The sequence below is a fragment of the Malus domestica genome, chromosome 10 (genome assembly GCF_042453785.1).
Source record: "Malus domestica chromosome 10, GDT2T_hap1".
NCBI lineage: Eukaryota > Viridiplantae > Streptophyta > Magnoliopsida > Rosales > Rosaceae > Malus > Malus domestica.
In genome coordinates this window covers 43,304,282-43,325,102 of record NC_091670.1, presented here as the reverse complement: position 1 = coordinate 43,325,102, position 20,821 = coordinate 43,304,282, and the positions used below count along the sequence as shown (strand labels likewise).

The 20,821-nt window shown below is 36.2% G+C and overlaps 3 protein-coding genes across 6 annotated transcripts; all 3 read right to left on the bottom strand.

Annotated features, from left to right (window-relative positions):
* Positions 1-531: 531 nt before the first annotated feature.
* On the bottom strand, positions 532-2,347 carry LOC103446822 (DNA oxidative demethylase ALKBH2). 2 transcript variants are annotated; one of them, XR_011571991.1, is made up of 6 exons: positions 2,064-2,337; positions 1,690-1,806; positions 1,420-1,612; positions 1,015-1,195; positions 751-921; positions 532-666 (listed from the first exon to the last, which is right to left on the bottom strand). XR_011571991.1 is itself a non-coding variant. In XM_008385969.4 (5 exons), exons 1-5 carry the CDS (start codon positions 2,301-2,303, stop codon positions 882-884), a joined length of 771 nt encoding a protein of 256 aa, XP_008384191.3. In that variant the 5' UTR covers positions 2,304-2,347; the 3' UTR covers positions 532-881. The 2 variants fall into 2 exon arrangements, 1 of the variants encoding a protein (XP_008384191.3); XM_008385969.4 differs by having other exon boundaries at positions 532-921; positions 2,064-2,347.
* A 396-nt stretch (positions 2,348-2,743) lies between these two features.
* LOC103446820 (protein C2-DOMAIN ABA-RELATED 11) lies at positions 2,744-5,744 on the bottom strand. Of its 2 annotated transcripts, XM_008385965.4 has the most exons (4): positions 5,461-5,744; positions 4,517-4,661; positions 3,598-3,693; positions 2,744-3,261 (listed from the first exon to the last, which is right to left on the bottom strand). In XM_008385965.4, the coding sequence occupies exons 2-4, from the start codon at positions 4,625-4,627 to the stop codon at positions 2,974-2,976; spliced, it is 495 nt and encodes a 164-aa protein (XP_008384187.1). In that variant the 5' UTR covers positions 4,628-4,661; positions 5,461-5,744; the 3' UTR covers positions 2,744-2,973. The 2 variants fall into 2 exon arrangements, with proteins under 2 accessions (XP_008384187.1, XP_008384186.1); XM_008385964.4 differs by lacking the exon at positions 5,461-5,744 and having other exon boundaries at positions 4,517-4,916.
* Positions 5,745-6,495: 751 nt separating this feature from the next.
* Positions 6,496-19,348, bottom strand: LOC103446819 (sister chromatid cohesion protein PDS5 homolog A). Of its 2 annotated transcripts, none has more exons than XM_017335145.3 (34): positions 18,994-19,348; positions 17,454-17,657; positions 17,169-17,350; positions 16,534-16,660; positions 16,217-16,435; positions 15,896-16,112; positions 15,661-15,806; positions 15,428-15,573; positions 14,472-14,621; positions 14,301-14,349; positions 14,029-14,220; positions 13,335-13,517; positions 12,844-12,998; positions 12,641-12,767; positions 12,388-12,537; positions 12,232-12,291; positions 11,878-12,014; positions 11,643-11,760; positions 11,355-11,489; positions 11,065-11,264; positions 10,736-10,892; positions 10,502-10,648; positions 10,078-10,158; positions 9,535-9,972; positions 9,311-9,457; positions 9,109-9,216; positions 8,902-8,981; positions 8,639-8,690; positions 8,451-8,537; positions 8,290-8,327; positions 8,072-8,134; positions 7,834-7,982; positions 7,159-7,580; positions 6,496-7,046 (listed from the first exon to the last, which is right to left on the bottom strand). In XM_017335145.3, exons 1-34 carry the CDS (start codon positions 19,114-19,116, stop codon positions 6,996-6,998), a joined length of 5,040 nt encoding a protein of 1,679 aa, XP_017190634.3. In that variant the 5' UTR covers positions 19,117-19,348; the 3' UTR covers positions 6,496-6,995. The 2 variants fall into 2 exon arrangements, with proteins under 2 accessions (XP_017190634.3, XP_017190635.3); XM_017335146.3 differs by having other exon boundaries at positions 7,834-7,973.
* Positions 19,349-20,821: the final 1,473 nt, after the last annotated feature.

Sequence of the window (20,821 nt, the reverse complement as noted above, 5' to 3'; positions counted from 1 at the left end):
GTTTTGTGTAGTCACGGTTAAACCATGTCAACATTTTATATTATTTTTTATAAAAATAATAAAACAAAAAGAAATAGTAATATAAAATATTGATGTGACTTAACCGTGACCACACAAACAAGAGGACACCGAAATGGAAGGGCAGACAATCCAAGTCCATTTTATTTCCACTTTTTTGTCTCTGTGTTTGGTTATTGGATTTTTTTATCTTTCATTTTTCTATCAATAATCATTAGATTATATTAAGATTGGATTAGAAATTTACACTAAGAGCGAACGAAAAAAAAAAAAAAAAACCACAAATTAACAGACAAATTATTGCAGTCGAGATCATGCAGTGATGTTAGGCGTCCCACAACTAAAACTAATAGCATTGCACTGCTTCATCTCAGAAATACTTGGAAACGCATCAATCAAACATGAATATGTCAATCCTTCCTACTCTATTTATTTGGTCGCGCTGATTTTGACATATTCATTTGCACTTAAATTAGAAAAGAGGTCAAATAGGAACTCCAGAGTCAAAAAGTGTGACATATAGAACCCAATCGTACCTGCTTCAAGATATTTCAGCAAACTCACAGTACAACAAGACTCTTAACAAGCTTTATCTACCGCACTCTTTCACTCACAAGGGCAAAGGACCTTACCAGCCAAGCAACAAAGCTGAGAAAAATAACAGAGCATTGTAAATCCTGTTTTACCCCAAAGAAATATAACATACATACATACTTACATACGAGCACATACCAACTGAACTGGTACAGACAAGACATCCACAATCTTCATAACTAACCAACATACAAGGCCCCAAAAGAACAAAAAGGCCAAGAAATCAGCTCTGCATTCTTCCCTTAGGAGAAAGTACCGATGTGGTGAAGTTACTTAGCCGCAGACGCACCAGGTTCTTCAAGAACATTTCTGCATCAAATGCATAAAAATAAACAAAGAGCAAGATGAACAAATACTCTCCTTCTAATCCTATAATAGGCTATAACCTATCCGACAACACACCTGAAGGTGAGGTTAATACGAGTTGCCTCTACTTTTGACCGCTTAGGCACCGAGTGCATCCAATCCCTTTGAGTGTAACCTCTCATCACCAAAAGTGATCCATGCTTAAGCATGAAAGAGTGCTGATCAGCATGATTCCTCTTTATGCGCTTACTTGCAGGTTCTTGCTCATCTCTTCTTTCTGGCATTTACACCGCAAGTTTTATGTTATTTCGTAAAAATTACGGTGACAGTTATTCAAACGGGTCCTAGGCTTCTAGTCGTGCATATGGAAAGCTGCTGCGGATAAGACTTTTGTGGCTATATGTGTAGTTAACTGTCAACAGTACTTACAAAATGAACAAACCATAACAAAAACAATGAAAACTAGGTTAAGTAACAAATTGAGAAAACAGTTGATCATACCTTGGACTGTTTTACTGGGTTTCTTCTTCTTCAAGAAGAATTCACGGTCACATCCAAGGGTTAAGGATGCAATTTCAGGAGTAGAACCATAAAGCTTCTCATCATCAGAATGCCAGCCAACATAGTCATTACCACCTTTATACCTATTCAAGAGCAAGCTATTAAAACTGCTTCCAGGAAGAGCTTTATGGACCTAAGCAAGGTAAACGAACACATGATGAGCCACGGTACCATAATGGTAGGATTTATTATGATAATGAATCGTATTACCGCTTCCAAGATTTGTTTAAGTAGAGGATGACCATCCCATGAATAGGCACGAGGCTGGTACCCGCTGTAAACCAATTGGGGAAGTCCTGGGCTTGCTACATAACATGTATCTCTAGGCTGCAAACCAAATTACCAACAAACTAATTGGGTTCAAATTTCAAATTTCGATCAACCCTTACTCAATTAAGGCATGTAGAATTATAAACAGTATTTAACCCAACTTCCAAACAGCATTCCCACCATATTGCAAACCATCATAAATTCCCACATTAATAATCTTGCAACAAGAATTGAACAATCCACAATACCAAGATAACATAATTGATAGAAGAAAGAAGGCATATTTATACGCAAAACACATGAGAGAGAGAGACCTGGAGGCAGGAGCGGCCGAAGACACGAATGGTGGGTCGGGTCCAAGCGATTTGGGTGTCGAGGTAATCGAACCATTTCCAAGCCTGATCGAAGCTAATCAGTCTTGGTATGAACACAACTTCGCTTCCATTGCCCAGAACCACCGTCTGCCTTTTGGCCTTGATGGTATCGTCACCGTCGACGTTAGGGTTTGGGCTCGCCGGTTCACCCACCGTCACTTTCAGCCTCCTCAAACTCATCGACTACGATTTACGCGCCAATCCCAAATACGACATCCCTTATTAATATAATAGTGGGCCATATAAAATGGGCCGAACCTTTTGGAGTTACTTAACGGGCCAAACGTGTTTCTTCAACTTATTGGGTTTACGTCTTCAAAACTATTCTACTTTTTTTTTTTTTAACTCCGTCACAAAGAAACAATATTTTCACTACAACGAATAATAATAATAATAATAATAATAATAAATTCTGAACTCTTCTATGTTATCTTCTTCACAAAACTACTCTATACTATATATTAGAGGAGTGGATTCAAACCCGAACGAAGAGACGAGTATACTATCTTGAGCAACTGGCCTGACCTCACATTTGCATTTGCAATAGTTTTTTCAGATCAGTCGAGTAAACAATGAAAAATTGAGTTTCTACATAATTAAAGAAGAATTGGATGACACCATTAGCCATAAAACCTACAATACATTCATACATGCACAGGATTCCAAATTAACGAGTCATCAGAAGTTGAAACAACCTGCTCCCCCTTGGGCTAGTACAAATTCATACCACTACATTGTCAATCTCCTTGGCATTCCTAGAGGAGTTGCAACAGAAAATGACCATGCTATAAAGATTCAATTCTTCTCCCCATTGTTAGGGTCTACACCTAAGCCAACCCTAACTTCTGCACTACGCAACCGGCGCATTAGGGAACTTGATTTTCAGTTCGATTTCCCCTGACTCAACATCACAAAGCCTCAACCAAACACTCTGCACCACCTCACCGTCTACACTTGTGATGGAGCTTTCCTTAACTAGGCAGTTTTCACCGTCTGGGACAACCTTCCTTAATGTTGTCTCACCTGAAGAAACACGCAAAATCTGGCTCAATCTAGCAGCGGAGACTATAGGCTGAAGGCTGAGGTGAGCATGTCCCATCTTATCATCCGTCTTCAGAAAGTCTTTGTCGAACACTTCCTATGGAAAAATCACTTCGGTCATATGTCGTACAAGCCTAAAAGAGTAGTAATGGCAATAATATTTCCAAAGTTATTTTCACCAATTATATAATCAATCACTAGCAAATTACTCAGGAATGTTGATTTCAAAACAACAGTGAACATTATAAAACCTGAAAAATAGAAAACAAATTAACTGGACTCAAACCAAAACTGAAACAACAAAATACATACAAATTAAGGAAAATTAATGGTCTAATTTTGGTAAAACACAGGCTTTTACCAAACAACATAACATAATCTATTAAGCTCATCAGAAGAACTGGCTACCACCAAATTCAAATGCCTAACTTACCAAACTTAGATCTCCAATAGGCTCCTTAAGGAAGAAGCTTAGCTCTTCATTCCAAACTGGATTGAGGCAACTGTTGATAACCTTGGTTTTTGCCACCTGGTGCAGATAATATTAATGAGCCGCTTCAAGGTTCCAACTTTTATTGTAAAACAACTTTATTCACATCCAAAGTAATTAATATGTAAGATACTATAAGCCTGTTTACAAACAGGCCCCTAAAAGAAACGCTGAAATGATATTCTAATCTATAGTTATGCCTGAACTATTGAAACCCAATGCATGAAATTTGAAGCATAGACAATAGGATACTCCAATTCTGCAGATCACTGAAGTGTGAGTGATTGAAAAACAAGTATAATCTTAGCATGTGTTTATTTCTGAAGAACAAAGCACAATCTCCTTAATACCATCAATTTCAGTAATTTGATCTCTTGAAAAACTATAAGAAGAAATCATGCATCGAGTTTCAAATATTATTCTGGCTACAGTAAAGACTGGGTGAAATATCAAAGTTTCTCAGTCAGTTTGTAAAACTAACATCTTTCCAGTTGAAGGGCTAAACAATAAAGAAGCGAGGTAGCCCTTTCGTTATCGTAATCATTAAGCATTGAAGATAACTTTGCCTTCATTCAACATCTTTTGTCGGAAATTTGATTCAATGTCAGTTAAAGGGGAAACTGACACTCATCCTTCCTGGAATATAAAGACAGGTCTTTATCAAGGAAGCCTATGAGGACAGCTACACAAATTCCCCTGAAGACAATCCAATGCACTTCAGCTCAGAGTGAAGTTCCTGAAAGTCCCGTGTGTCTGTGAACAAGAATCTGTGTCTCCGCGCGTGCGGGGGCGCATAGTATTAAAGCATAACTACGATCTTCATAAAAACAGTTGAGAAGAAAAAGGACAGCAAATTCGTTACCTGATTGCCCAACTTGACAACAACATAAGGGTCGCTGCTCGTGAAATCCCGGACGACCAGTCTTTTCCCTTGCACGACTGTAACTTTTATCAAACCCAATGAATCTGCCATACTTCCTTTCCACTTTCCAGAAATTTGCCAACTTCTGCACATGACTCGGACATATTTAACCATTTCAAGTTTGAAAAGAAAATGCACGAGAACACCACCACCCAATGAATATTACTTAATTATGCTCTTTTGCACTTCCCAAGTACCCAACCCAACCTTAAAAGAAACCCAGCATTCATCCATCCAGAGGGCATTGAACCAAAACATTTACAAAATGCAAACAATTTCCATGGAACCTCACAGAATATTTGTGAAAGAAGAAGAACAAAAACTCAGTAAACGAAAAGGCGCAGTTACTAACAATTCCACATAACATTGGCTTGACAATTAATTTAATTTAAGGTAATGCAAAAGGGTTTGGACTAGAGAAAAATTGTGTAATTATTCGAGAATATCTTAGATCGATCACATAAAATAAAACCCATAAATAATATACGTATATATCACTTGACTTGTGTGTGAAAATAAAAGACGGAGACTTTGCAGAAAATTAAAAACAGAAGAGGAAAAAAGAAGCTAGATTTAGCAACCAATAACCAAATTAACTAGATTAACCAGATAATCTATCTCACATTTCATATCAATATATTATTACCAAGAAACTCAAAGGCAGCAAAACCAAAAAATTGCAAGAAAAGAATAGCCATTAGCCACCACTCACTCACTCAACAAACTAAACTAAAAAAACAGAAAAAGAAAAGAAAATTAATTAATATGTAGGATCATATCTGGGGAACAAGTGCAGTTGTTTGGAAGCATATCATGAAGAGCAAAAACCAAAGACAGAGAGACAGAAAGAAAGAAAGAGAGTCACTTAACATCACTTGACTTACCAGGCACGCAGGCAGGAGAGATTTATTTTCAAGGATTTATGAAGGAGAATTAATATCGAATTCTCCCAATTATTTCTTGGAATTGCTCTCCCTCTGGCTTTATTCACCGCCAAAATTAGGCACTTGGACAGCTACTGGATTAACGCAGGCACGTGCCCTTCAAGATTTGACCAATGGCAGGAAACAACACCTGCTCTAATCCCATTGAACGAGTGGAGACCGTCTGATGAGCTGACTCTTGACGCAGTATTTATCTTTCGAAATTTCTACTTCTCATATTTTGCATTTTTCTCTGCTTAAGTTTAAATCTTTGTTATTGTAGTTTAGATGAATTTAATATAATTATTTTTTAGGAAAATTAATGAAAAGAGTTTGAAAATTTTGAGTTTTAACGATAAGGACAAAATTAAAAGTAAAGTGAATAGTATCAGAATTGACTTTTTTTTGTGTAAAAATGTGATTTTTCGTTAAAATGAACAGCACCGAAAAATTTTCGTTAAAATCCTCTTATTCTTTTACATTAATAAATAAAAGACAATAAATTATCGTGTTTTTGAGAAAGGAAAATAACATTTGGTTGGGAGTAGCGGTGATGGCTGTATCAAATTAGTATTAGGAAACCAAAAATGAAGTCAACAGGTGTGAATGGGTGAGTAGAGTTGGTCAAGAATTTGTGTTATTCAAGGGTGCCCGTCATCAACAGAGAATTTGCATGCCCATGCCCATGCCCATGTGAACCCTCCTCCCGATCCACAATTGCACGTGCATCACTAGACAAAAAGATATGAAGATTAGATTAGTTTAATCAAGGCTTAGTCTACTATGATTACTGCAACGCTCTTTTAGTCTTTGACTCTTTCTTTGGCCACTACAAAAATACGTTACTTTGACAAAAAATCTGGACTCCAAATATTTTCCCAGGCTCTGCAACCAAACCTAATCAGAAAAAATGAATCCACCTACGTCCACGTGAAACCCCATCAACAACGACAAGAAGTAATTAACAAGAGGATCAACTGCTCGAGAAGCAGCAAATGCACAAAATAAAACCCTCCAATTATCACTTCCACGGGTGTTATTAGGATTCAAGCAAGAATAACACAAACAGAACCAACCATTATCCCAGTATAAAACCCTACTGTACATGTCAGGGACATTAAAACACAAATCGTGGCGGTAAACTAGCGTCGACTAGACTAGACTAGACTAGACTACAGTAGAGCCCATTAATCCCATGTCAAAATCTATCAGCTAACCACTACCAAGTCTGGTACGTACAGTCCGTGCTGTCACTTGCTAAATGATGCCCAAAATGTTACAAGCTTTTTAACACTTCTTCACCTACAGTCAGTGGGATGGATATTACATGCCTACGCTGTCATTTTTACATTCTACATGAATGTTGCCGGCCACCCTTCTTCATTCTTCATTCTTCATTTTTCTTCTTTCACCGCCCATGCCAAATGGAAACAGCACAGATTACACACAGCCCCGCAGCCAAACCAAGGTAAAGCCGTACAAAGTGGCTCAACCACTTATCGCACTGGCTTCGAACCTTTTTTCACTACTCGTTGCGTCCACTTGCTCTGCATCAATGGCACACAAGAAAAAGAAAATTAAAACCTAAAATTTAACTTTAAATCCACTAACACAGCTTAAACATTCTTCATATTAAAAAGCAAGGCTGGAGGCGAGTACAAGAGGCTCATCATCAGAAAGTTCGTCATCCCCGGCATCAGAAAGACTTGAAGCCTCTACATGGGATTTCTCCTGTTTCAAGGGACTGCCAGAAATATCATCTTTTTCTTGAATCCCTTCAGAATCTGACGGATCTTCCTCGTTAACCTCTCTTGACCCTCCACTTAGTTCATCTGCTTCTTTCTCTTCTGAGTGTTGCATCTCCTCATTTCCATTTTCTGCATCTTGTGGGATAGTGTCCATGTCTTCAGCAGGGCTCCCTTCGGAACCAGGATTCTCTTCAGCAGATTCCTCGGTATGATGTGGGCTTTCTTCTGCATCTTTTAACTGTTTTCCTTCAGAAACAGATTTCACTTCCACGTCAGATTCCCCCTCATCTGTCACGTTCTCATCCACTTTTTCAGCATTCTCTTCTGAACTACCTGCAAAAGAAATTGTTTTCAGACAAGCCAAGAAAAATATCTTCCTAGTGGCTGCCTGGCTGGGAAGTTCACATGCATCAGCCATACAAAATACTTACGCAAACAAAACGTGGACTCGTTACGTTTGATTACATGTCAGAATTCTTACAGGTTTACCCACACCTTTGCATCGAATGTCATTGCCATAACAAATTGGTATATCATATGCCAAAAGCACTATGGCATCAAGATGAAAAACGATGAGAAATCTTACCTGAGTCCATTTCATCAACTTTAGATGTAAGGGTGGGCTCATCATTTGAAACTTCAGAACTATCTTTGTCCCGACTTCCCCAATGATTTCTTTTTGATACGCCCTTCTTCCCGCCCGAGTTTTTCTTTGGTGTTCTTTTCCTTTTAACTCTAGAAAATCAGAGACCAATCGCATTTACAATTTTCATTATTAAGAAAAAGAATCAGACAAATAAGCAAGGGATGCAAACTTCACTCACATTTTAATTGGTTTTTTGTTCTCACGCGAACCACCTGCACGCTTAGTCTTTTGACCAGGGGACCTGTAATGATAAAATTGAAGAAAATGAAGATGGCATACCATAGACATCAACACCACTATCCCATTCAACGCTAAAAAAAATTCCCCAGAAACATTTTGCAAATCACTTTGAAGAACAAATAACCTACACGCTTGCATCAGAAAGACCATACTTACACTTCTTTTGAGGGGGATTTCTTTGACGAATTTAACTTCTGCGAATGAGGAAACGTGTAATGTGTCAGAATTATGTCAGGATTTGTTGCTTTACTGGAAATGTAAAGTAGAACTGCAGAACGCTATCAGCTAGAGAGAGAATTTTGATAGAAACTTCACACCTTTGTGGGCTTGCGACCTTTGTCAATGAGCTCCCACCGTTCCTTTTCTAACCGAAGTACTTCTACATCTCCATCTTCATATAGTATCTTCCATATGACATAAACAATTGAAAATTATTTGAAACGCACATTTACAACGGGTAATCCATATATCCAAAAGATGATAGGGGAAAGAAAGAGCAGCTTACCACATGCTTCCTCTTTAACGTATCAAATGACTTCACTGTGCCTTCATAAAATCTGTAGATTTTAAATTGAGCCAAATAAGTATTCTAGTGCTTACTTATGTACTAGTTCTTACTTATAAACTAGTTCATAATCATATAGTTGCAGTTGCTTAAGTAAGACAGAAATTAGAAATGAAAGGGAAAGTTTTAGGGTATAATAAACAGCAAAAAGGAAAGCTTCAATCTACATGTCGTGTCTACATATTATCTTTTAGAGCACTAACCGCTTATCCATTGGCCACCAAACTTTTATTCTGCAACCAATCAAGTCCTCAACATCTTTTCCACTTTCCTTGAATTTGCACTGAGGATGAAAATAGAAAACTGCATCAGTTCAGAAACGACATACTAATGATACAATAAAGGGAGATGTGCCAGTTTTAATGACGTCACCACTGTGATGTAGAATTGGAAGGTGTAAATCAACTTACCTTTGCCAAACCGGCAATACTCTTTCTTTTCCGCTTCTTGATGGATCCTGCAGGAGAGTTGAAATCACTATTTGGGTCATCCTTGTCAGCCTTCAGTACATTAGGCTCCTGCAATAAACGTAGAACATAAGTTTAATGTTGAACAGCTAACAGAACCATGACGTTATGCATTTTGAATAAAAAAAAGTTGAAGCCAACTCACCTCACGGTCACTGGCTTCTCCAACTTCATTTGCCTCATCATTATGACCACGGTCAGAGGCTCTGCCTTTACGTTGTGACGAAGAGGTAGCATTCTTCCGGAAGCATGAAACCAACAAATCTGACTCGGTGCCTTGAAACAGTTTTCTCTGCATAGACATTTTATTTTCAGAGCTGTGGTGAATCTTAGCATTCATGTAGATGGATTGAATGAAAGAATTCTTACATTGTCTACATCGTCTAGTGAAGCACTTAGAGGAGACTTGGAAGTGCTTCTAGGTGATCTGAAAGCACTGTGAGCGGATGACGACCTCCTACGTTTAGGAACGGGGACAGATGTTGCATCAGTACATTTTCTTTTGTTTTCCTTTTCGTGCTTTAGATCCATTCTTGATTTCTTGCTTGGAAGATTTTCATGACCATTGCTTGACTCAAACTTAGAAGGTTTTTCCAAATTATCCAAATTTATATCCCTGACCATTTTCAATATATCAACACTATTTTCAGCATTCTCTGCATCCGTTGATGATGCTTTGTTCTTTTTCGCCCTTTTAGCCTTGGAATTTTGAGATCTTAAGCGCTTTATAATTTTTCCTAAAGGCACTTCACCTCCATCTCTTTCACCATCTTTCAGAAGCTCATCTTCAGCAATCTCTGAAAGTCCCTGTTGTGATGAAAGAAACAGTGCACCAGTTACTAAAAGGTCAATGTACCAAATATCACAGCATATTTCAAGAAAGTGCAAGTGTTCTTCAGTATTACAACATACCGTTTCACTAGACTCTAACTTAAGAGATTCAAAGTGAGTCAGCACACTGTCATCTGCCAACCATGTTTGCCCTTCGCTGGCCTATCAAAAACAAGCATTAAGTTGATATAATAAAAATTGAGCATATGATCAAAAATAGCCAAATATTTCAAGAAAAGTTTAATGTTGGTTTAACTCAAGTAGTTTAACTCAAGAAAAACTTACGTTTTTTTTTTTTTTCTTTTGAAGTCATTTTATTTTGAGTTCTCAACTCTTGTACATAAGCAAGAAATAGTCCACTTTCAAGTCTAAAATGTGGGTTTAATCTCTCATTCCTGAAACTAAAATCTATCACCGCATGCCCAACACATAGGCAAGGCACCAGCTCTTGATCATTACCAGCCTTATCCAGCAAAAGACTTAAAAAGAAAAAGGGATCCCTTACCACAGAGTCATCTCCTTCTTTCTTCTCATATGGTTTGTACAACATTGAAGGCAGAGGCATTGATGCTGGCAATCCTTGTAAATCATTCTCCTTTGGGAATAAGAGTTTGGTAACTGACAGCCCAAGGTCACAAATACCATGTGAATTCTGCAAATTTCAAAGTATCCCATAAGTAAGCTTGAAACAGGTGGAGGGGTCGATGATTGAAGATCAACAAAAAGTTTAACACTCAACCTTTGACTTTGTTGCATCATATATATCTTCAGAGCACTTAATACTTTGAAAGATAGAGATTATAGCAGAAATGTCCTCCTTTTCAACGTTGCTACTAGATTCTGACTTGACATCATCATCTCTATGCCCCAACATAGACAGAAATAAGTGCAATTGCCTGTAAAATACAGAAAATGACAACTCGGTGAGAATGAGCATTAACAATAAAATAATGCCAAGATATTATTTAAATACAGATATAGAATAATTCCACCTCATTTTCTCAATCATTTCAGCTCTGGTTTCATATAGAAAGTATCTATAAATTCATCTAAGTCAGGATATAGTACCGGTATATCGGCTCAAATGCTTTCACATCCTTGCATTCATCAATATTAGGACAAGAATGATGTGCAAGGGCATGAACTAAGTATGGGAGGATGTACTCCGGATAAGCAGTCAATGAATTAGCATCAGATTGCTGCACGGAGAGATGCCGTGTCTTTGTTTGGTGATACATTTGAATAATGTCTGCGAGATTCTGTTTCTCCTGCCATTACAAACAAAATACAAACTTCAGCCAATAAACACGCTAAAACAAGGATAATTAATCTGAATGAATCAACCCTAGTATCAATACCTCTTGAAACTCTGCTGACTTTGATCCAGATGTGTTAAAAAAGAATGCACAAGCATATTTTCCATCTAAAAGCCGGTCCTTTATGTATTGATGAACTTTGTCCAGGAAAATTTTCTTAGCTTGAGGGAAACTTATCTACAAGACCAAAAATAATAAACAAATTAATAAAGACAAACAAAAGACATCTAGTTGTATGAATATGACAATCAAGTACTTGTACTACGAAAAACAGAACAAAAACAAAAATACAGCAAGTAATACAGAAAATATTATGAGGAAAAACTCCACCTCCGAAGTCTTCAAGGTTAAGTAGAAGATATCAACAGGTATCTTATGATTCCAGTGCTTGGACAGACGAAGAACCGCCTTTGCAGAAGCAAGCCTCAAATGCGCCTTGTCAACTGAACTGTAAATCACAAAAATTTTACATGAAATTTGATGCCTCATATTACAAACAACAAACTGAAGTAGATTGATCAAACTCATTCAACCAGAACCAGGAAATGTACAATTTTGAACTTACCTTGTTTCTATGTCTTTTGATATTTCTCCACAAGAAAGTGTGTTTCTTAAGATTTCCAGCAGACCATCAATGCCAGAGCGAACATGAGCATCTTTGACAGGCAAATAACTTTTCACTAATGTCTTTATCCCGTATATCTACAACTCAAAAAAAAAAAAAAAAATGAAAGAGCAAACCCATGTATAAGGAGCATGCAAAAAGGTATTACATCAAAGGGGTCACTGTTTACACTATTATATCCTGGACAAGTTACCTAATTCCTTCTGGAGGATAAAATATGAACAATGAAATTAAACCCACAGTTCTATACGGTAAACAAAAAATAAAAAATAAAATTGACCAAAATTGACCAACCTTTAGCAAACAAAGCTCACTTTTGTCATCCCAAGATGCATTTTTATTGTCGCCTGATTTCTGAAAAGTAAAGCATCCATATGCAAAAAAAAAAAATTATCAACATGTCATAAAATTAAAGATATATCACAAGTGCAGTGAATTAGAGAGGCATACATTATTGCACTTTAGGATCTTTTCAACTATAAACTCTTCAATTTCCTTCTCTCTAGTTTCAAAAACTGGCATTGCAGTCTGAGCTATACACCCCAAAGATTGTAGTACAGTAGGCAAATGTGTCTTCTCCTCCAGCATATCCACAAGCCTCTGCAAATTGAGAAATATCAACTTCCCAACTGCTCACATTATCTTACTATTATACAACTTAAGAGGATATAATTGTGCACATAAAGTAACACTAATCTTAAACCTTGTATAAAACAGAGAGTGATTTAAGTCCATCGTCCTTTGTTATCGCTGCAAGGGCATGTACAGCATACTTTGCCTGTCTTCGACTGCCCTCCAAGCACAACCTTTCCAATACAAGGTCTATGGAACTGCAAGATAAATATAGGACAACAATGAGCAATACAAGGGGAATAGCCTAATAGTTTAAAATTCCAACAGTTGAACCTTGATGACACTGCAAGATGCTCCCGGATGATACCACCAGCCCTAGCTAAAATATTCAGAACCCCTTCTTTTATTGTTTCATCATCGTCGTTAAGCAAATTTGCTAGTTCTTCTCCTGTCCCACTGAGTAATAATGGACTAAAGCGTGCAAGAATCTGAAAATACATTACAGAAGAATTCGAAATTTAGACTTGAAAATGCTCAAATAACATTAAATTTTCCGAGAATGAAACTGGAAACTCTTGCTAACTATCATATATTAGGCCAAAGATAATACCACTATAAGAACCTCCAATCTCAATGATAAAGAATTTTGACCCTGACAGATAACATAAACATACTAGAAAGCAAAAGTATGCACGAGTATGGGACATAGTTGTCGATCCACAGGTCTGGGGAAAAGTGTGGTTTACTAGCTTGAGCAGATAGTAATCAGAGCAAACATTTTACAGATTTATCTACAAAAGAGATAGTAAGAATTGTATCCTTACCGCCAAAATATTCATGCAAGATTGCACATATTTCATATCTGCAGTAGATTTGTGTACAAGAATCTCCAGAAGAATTTCCTTCACATGCTCTTTGTTGAAAAGTAGATAAGAACACTTCACTGAGAGAGTGCTAAGAAATTCATACAGTCGGTGTTTTTCACCCAGAATCCTAAGCAAATCATCCTGCAAATAAGGAACGTTTGGATAAATATCAATTTAAATACAACATCGACGTGCAGTTTCCATGTCCTACTACAAAATAAGAAAGCTGAGAGAACATTAGGTTCAGAAATCATATCTTATACGAGGCTACTCAGGTTTGGTATTCCAAACCCAACTAATCATAGAATTGTAAAGTTACGAGTTGAGGATAGACATGCGCTGATGAAGGTAGGATATGATAGGAAGTTTAATACATATAGGTAGCAAGCGGAAAATTAGTTGTCTTTGTGTGTGTGTTTTGGCCCTGCTGGAGATGGGGGTATTGACTAGCTACAGTTGTTGGTGTAACAATTATAGATGTCAAATGTAGTGAGACTGACACCCTTTATGTTGATGCAATGGCAGAATGAGAGTAAAGCATGAGGCATTTGATTTCAGATATGGGTTGCCTTACTAGTGCAAACCCTATTTGCCGGTTTTTATCATTAAGGAACATACTACAATACAATTATATTAGTGAGTTACTCCTTACCCGTAAAGTGCAAGCTTGCTGGGAGCCAGTGTTTGGATCAATAAGATTTGTTAAAATCTTCCAGATGTTAACGTCTTTCAGTTGATCAAGAAATTGAAAACCCTCTTCAGCCTTAACAGGGTCAGCAAACAACCGTGACATTACACGAAAACAGTAGAGAATTTTTTTTTGGACCTCAGGAGCATCACCATCCTGCATTTGAACCACAACCAGTCACTTTGATTGGGACATCATATGACATTTCACAGTTCAAACTCAGAGCATTTGCTAACCTGATGCATCTGCTTAAGTGCCAGATACTTCTGCATCTCTTGTTGTAACCTGAAATTCAAGAAGAAATCCCCTGAAAATCAGTTCACAAATCATCAAATACCAGGATCAAAAAGTTGAGAGGAGTTTTGAAAGTCGTCACTCGGTATCAAATCCAAGCCTTGACAACTTACCTTTGTTTCTGCTCTAGAATCTTCTCAAGAGCCTTCACCTCAACTTTATCAAATCCTGAGAAGACTCTGACCCAATGTTTAACTTTATCTTTGAGGGAAAAATTTGGAGGGAACAGGGACTCACACAGAACATTTTCAATTGTATCCGATCTGCAAAATTGAAGTGCTAAAAAATTAAATGCTCAACATTCAGACTCAAAAAGAGGGTAGCAGGTGGAAAAACCTCAAAATATAAAATACTATGAATGCTACCACTAGACAACAAATCTAATGTGTTGCTCATCAATACAATCATGACCATTCACTGTAAACAATTTGAGTTTCTGCACTTGCAGTTGACAAAACCTGAATCTCAAGAACAAATGTGATAGACAACCCATGCATAGTATCAGTAGATTACAACCTGAGTCAATTTCGATCTAGGAACTTTGGTTAAAAAAAGCAAAATCATCACGTAGAAAAGTAGTTAATAGATCTCTAAATCAACCATTTGACAAAAAAAAGGTCAGAGGGTGAGCCAGAATTTTCTTAATAAATATATAAACAAATAAAGGTCGTACCCAGTGCACAAGGCTCCCGCTTTACGCAGGGTCTGGGAGAGGTGAATGTTGGCTAGCCTTACCCCCATTTATGGAGAGGCTGCTCCCAAGTCTCGAACCCGAGACCTACCGCTCATGGGCGAAGGCACTTGCCATCGCACCAAGTGCGACCTCTAATAAATATATAAACATATAAATAAATAAAAAATCTCACAACAGGGATGAACTAGATATACATCAAGATCTTGAACAACCTATCATTACTTGGTTCCTCCTAACATTTTCCAAATAGCATAAACTGATAATGCTGTACAATAGAAACAGAAAAATATATATAACAGATGTGAGTACATATATATATGATATATTGGACCATGCAAACTTTCCTATTAAAAACCAAAACCCTGAAGGGCTTACCTGAAATCTTTGTCATAAAAACATCTCAGAATCTTCCCAGGAATCCAATCAAAATCACTGGATAGGAGTGGATCATCAGAGCACTTTGCGCAATAAACCCTGAATATCTCAGCTAGCCTCTCCATGGTATACGTTTTAACAAGTAGCTGGGAAAGGGAAAATGGAGCATTACGGAAAATGGAGAAATAAACTAAATGGGCACAAATGAAGATAAAAGGGACAAGTGTATATACAGATTTATCTCGAAGGCGCTCTGCAACCAATTTTATAGTTTCTAGTGGAATTGAATTCAGGGCATGACATGCCACATCATAAACTACAGCAACAACTTGCTTCCGTACTTTTTCTTCAAAGTCCAATAGCCGGTCACAGAGGGCAGCTAGAAAATGTTAACCCAGCTCAAAATCAGCAGGTGTAAGATATGAAAGGATTTGACAGCATGCAGCTCAAATGCTCCAAAGAACTTACAAATTATTTTGGGAGCTTCAGCTCTGAAAGGATTTGACAGCATACAGCTCTTGACATGTTGGAGGACCAACATGCGAACCTCCACAACTCTATCGGTCAACCTCTTCAAGAACTCCGAAAAGATTGGCTGAAAGGTTTTGGAGATGGTAGAGCCTGGCAGAGAAAATAGGTCTCCAACTAAACTAACCGCTTTTAAACGAGTTTCTAGCTGATCAGTCTGCAGATGTTCAAAATTTTACTTTAAATTTATTCATCAAACTAAAAATATCCATGTAATGTAATATGAAGAGACGAAATGCCAGACATTGGATTAGTATATACCAGTAACTCTCCTGTTAGGTATGGGACAATTCCTGATAAGATTTGGGGAGCACATCGATATACATCATAGATGACTTCATGGTAATCAATCTGATGATTTTCAGACTTGTTGTCTCCTGACATTGATGATATAAGAAACTGTTTAATGCCAGATTCAAGCTTTCCTGCGCACTGTTCTATAACATTCATGGCAAGCCTCCTAGCAGCCACAGTGATATCCTAGTATTTGAATTTCACAAGGTCAGCACACAATGTAACTTGACCCAGAAAAACTACAAAATTAATTCCATAGACCAGAAAATAGAGAAGATTCTTACACTTCTATTACGACCTAATATAGACAATACAATAAACAAAAGATCATCTCGCAATTCCTCGCTCTCTTCTAAGAGCACAATCATAATTGTTTGCATCGATGAGAAAACAGTTTCTTGGTGATCATCTCTGCATATGACAAATTTCGAAATGTTGATTATTAAATTGAAGCGGAAAATATACCTTCGGTAATAAACATTTAGAAAGAAGAAAGAAATTCAGTCAATCAATGAACAGCAACAATCACCCCCCTCCCAGGGCATTTTTAGTAGATAACATATCTTGCTACTAGCTGTATTCCATGTTAACTTTCTATTAGAGGGTTCACATTTTATGCGATAAGGTTCTCTTGTTTCAAGTATTGTATCTTTGTTCCATGTTTTATAGGAAAGCTATTTTAAAAATAACCAACCAATTGATGCCCATTATCAGACTGATCTATAGACATTATCTTGGAAATGTATAGCAACATAGATTATAGACTTCAAGTAACTTAATCAAAGTAAATTAACTCATGAAATATAGTGGAAAAGAAATGACCACCTTAGAGAGATGATCATATGCTATAGAGGATATGATAACAAGATATTCCTCAAACTCATGTACAAATATTTTAAAGAAACAAAAAAAAACAAACCTGGCAACCGCAAAAAATGTACTGAACATTTCATTCACCAGATCATCACATTCAAGATCTAACATTACAACACATGACCTATATTTGGCAAGAGTCTCCAAAATGAGTACTCTTCTACCAAATGATGGACCACTCGTATCTTTCAATCCACTAAAAGTTCCCACGATCAAGTGAAATATGTCCTGCAAAGACATCCGGAACAATCAGTTGAGACTGAGAGTACACATTGACAAAATGAAAACACAGTATATCCTTTAACCAGTTGACTTAATAAAATAAATGCACCTTTAGCACTTCATCACTATAAGGAGCTTCAGGTGCAGTAATTCGAGTTATCTCACAAATACAGGTTGCAACTAGAAGCTTGACGTCTCTATCTTGATGCTTCAACAGCTCTGGCTTGACAATTGCATTAAGTAAAGGCTGCATTGACTCCAACATAGACGCTGGAGGTGATTGATCCAAGTCCGAAAGACTTGATGCAGCTTGCTGCAAGTTGGAAGAAAACAATCAATAATAGTAGCATAAATTAAACCTAACTTTACACGTGAGGTACACAAGTCACGCAAGTACGCATCCATATACTGATTATTAGAAGAGTGTTTTGAGTATCGTTTAAAACTGAACAATTCCAACCCATTAATTAGTGAAACAATGGCTTAACATAAAAAATAAAATCATAAAGATCTATTCTTACCATCATGAGAAAATACAAAATAACATAGAAATTTCAATGAGTCTTATAATCATTTTGCAATTCAGAATAAAGAACCTATATTTCTGTTCCACTACTAGCTATATACAAAGTCAAATTTTTAGTAAACTAAAAGAACCGTACACAAACACAGGATAAAATTTCCAATGAGACATAAAAGAACGTTTAGTCAAACGTCATTGTAATTGCTAGCTTAACCAAGCACCAGTGCGCCACTGCAACCATAATTTTGAGAGCAAACCTTATTGACAAAGCTATCAAGATCCTCTTAAGCGCAACACCATTCTCCAGTTTCCAACATTACCAAGTTCAAACCTCTAACTACATTAGATCACTGAAATATTTATCACATAGATTGAGTACAATTTGCTTTCACATTTGGACTGATAGTTGGCACATTGCAAAACAATTAGCAAAACTGTTTATTTATCAGAAGTGCTTAAATTTAACAAATCATGAGAATAATTTAACTTCATTGCCAGTCATGTACTTTTTCCCAGTTTATCGAGAAACTCTGGAATCTTCCCACTAGTAAATCTAGAGCATTCTCACAAGTAAATATAATACTTGGAATCCCGATTTTGTTTCTTCCACTCACTTCTTTCGCATCTAAACATGTGCCGCTTTCAGACATAACTAGCCACCACTAAAGCCACACAGCACGAAGGCATGAATATTAACCCTAAATCAGGGAAATTGTCCCGAACTTGTTCAAATTTAAGATAACTAAAACTTCTATACAGAGAAATTTCACTCTGAACACTCGGTTGAATCCCTAAAATCCGAAAAAGAAGTATAATTTGAAATCTTAAGGCTAACTATGATTAATCTCCTCATTGGTGATTAAACCCTAACTGAACTAGTTAATTTATATCCTGTAGCCGAGAATTTCAGTGTCGAGGGAGAAATTAGCAGAGAGAAATAGTAAACGGAACTCAAAATTTCTAATACTTGCTTTCGCTTTCTTTTCACCGGTCTCCTAGCAACCAAACAGAAATAACTAAACTTTACAGAGCGTCAATTTCCCGAAATAGGAGAAGTTTTTGAGAAATAACTTGGAAGAGAAGCGAAATTGGGTACACAAAATAAGGAATTAGAGAAATGCAAAACCTTTAAGAGCTTGACGATAGCGTCTTTGGAAGAATGATGGGTCTCGAGCTTCGATCCCACCTCCTTGAGCTGCTGCTCGAGCTTTTGGGCCATCTTTTCGTGGGAGAGGGCAGGCGCTGTCATTTTAGGGCAGTGAGACCTCCCTCATGGAGTCGATAAGGGTGAGATTCAAGGTTGAGATGGAAGAGGAGCTTCTTGTTTGTCTGTTTTTATTGTTTCTGGGCTCTGACTCACTGAGTGTGCCCGAGTTTGTTTCTCTCTCTCTCTCTCGAGGCTCGAGTCTCGGGGGGGGGTTTGGGATTTTCGAACAACGATGCGAAATGAGCTGCAAATGTAAGTGAAATTTGCTGACTTCATACGTACCGCCCCTAACTCTTCCTATAGATCGCGCATTTCCTTTATTACCCCTATATTTTAGGCATTTCCCATTCATGTCTCCCTTCTTTTTTTTTTTTGGTTAACACATTTTTCTCCTCTTTCCTTTTTTAAATCAAGGCATGTTATTAGTTGAACTTGTTTCATTATGGAACATTTGATTAATTGAAATTTTATTTAAGAAAAAAATTAAATTAAATGGTTTCAAAATTCAAAAGTTTCTCAATTTTCTAAAACAACGATATATTAATAAAGAATAGAAACATAATTCAGTATCTTGCTTACCATTTACAAGATTATAACTTAAAATTTTTACTTATAAATAAGGGATAATTTGATTGCGGTCCCTAATCCTTAACATTCTTTGATTAAAACCTTAATAGTATTCAAAGTTTGATCAAGGTCCCTTGACTTTGTACACCTCATTATATTACTATTAATATTTATATTCTTATAGTTTTGACATTAATTGTTTGATATTTTATGAGATTTATAATTCTATAAATTTAAAATCTCTCATTATAATACTATTAGAAACAGTTGTAATAAAAAATTCAAACATTTTAATTGAATAAATGGATAAAAACTATGTAAAAATAAGAAATAATAAATGGCAAAAGAATGTATCCATAGTGTTAAAAAAATTGGTACATTTTACAAAAAAAATTGGTACATTTCACATATAACAAAGTGGTACATTAATAAAGAAGAATGGGTACATTATAAATAAATTAGGGTACAAATAAAAGATTAAAAATTATGAGTACAAATGAATTTTTAAAAATATAGGTGCTAAAAGAAATTAATAAATGGGTACAAAATAAAACTAAAAAGAAAATACTACAAATTTAAAAAAAAAATGTTGCAAATTAAAAGTGGGTACAAACTATAAATATAAATATATGATACAAAGTTTAGGCATAAAACATAAATATACCATATATAATTTTTCTATCATTGATTAAATATACAATGTTACGTGATGGTATACACATGGGTACAAACACAAATAAAACTTTAAAAAATATGGGCACAAAAAGAAACTAATATATGGGTACAAATTAAAAATGAAAAGAAAATTGGTACAAATTAAAAAATATTTGCAAATTAAAAATTGGTACAAACTAAAAATAAAAATATATGATAAAAAATTTAGCCATAAATATAAATATACTAATTGTAATATTTTTAACACAAAAGGAATATATTTAAAAATAAAAATATTTTATTATTCAAATAATTAATGATGTTATTAATACCCAAGGACCTTGATAAAAAATTGAAAATGAATAGGATTTTAATCAATGGAGTAACAAAAAGAAGGATGTGAACCTAATTTTCCCTATAAATAAACATGAATATCATCAATGATAAAGTCAATAAGGGGCCAGGGTAGTCCTGGGTCACTCTTGCAAGAACAATACTTGTGTACATGTTACAGTGCACTTTCTTG

Bases quoted from the DNA above. Each gene is read 5' to 3' on its own strand.
- LOC103446819 (XM_017335145.3), bottom strand. From the start codon at position 19,116: ATGACAGCGCCTGCCCTCTCCCACGAAAAGATGGCCCAAAAGCTCGAG. The intron at 14,350-14,471 runs GTAAGTTGTCAA...CTTGAATTTCAG, and splicing joins ATTCTAGAGCAGAAACAAAG to GTTACAACAAGAGATGCAGA. The intron at 11,265-11,354 runs GTATTGATACTA...TTGTAATGGCAG, and splicing joins AGTCAGCAGAGTTTCAAGAG to GAGAAACAGAATCTCGCAGA.
- LOC103446820 (XM_008385964.4), bottom strand. From the start codon at position 4,690: ATGGTTAAATATGTCCGAGTCATGTGCAGAAGTTGGCAAATTTCTGGA. The intron at 3,694-4,516 runs GTAACGAATTTG...TATCTGCACCAG, and splicing joins TTGTCAAGTTGGGCAATCAG to GTGGCAAAAACCAAGGTTAT. The intron at 3,262-3,597 runs GTAAGTTAGGCA...ATTTTTCCATAG, and splicing joins CTATTGGAGATCTAAGTTTG to GAAGTGTTCGACAAAGACTT.
- LOC103446822 (XM_008385969.4), bottom strand. From the start codon at position 2,303: ATGAGTTTGAGGAGGCTGAAAGTGACGGTGGGTGAACCGGCGAGCCCA. The intron at 1,613-1,689 runs GTAATACGATTC...TACCTTGCTTAG, and splicing joins TTAAACAAATCTTGGAAGCG to GTCCATAAAGCTCTTCCTGG. The intron at 922-1,014 runs GTGTGTTGTCGG...CATTTGATGCAG, and splicing joins CGTATTAACCTCACCTTCAG to AAATGTTCTTGAAGAACCTG.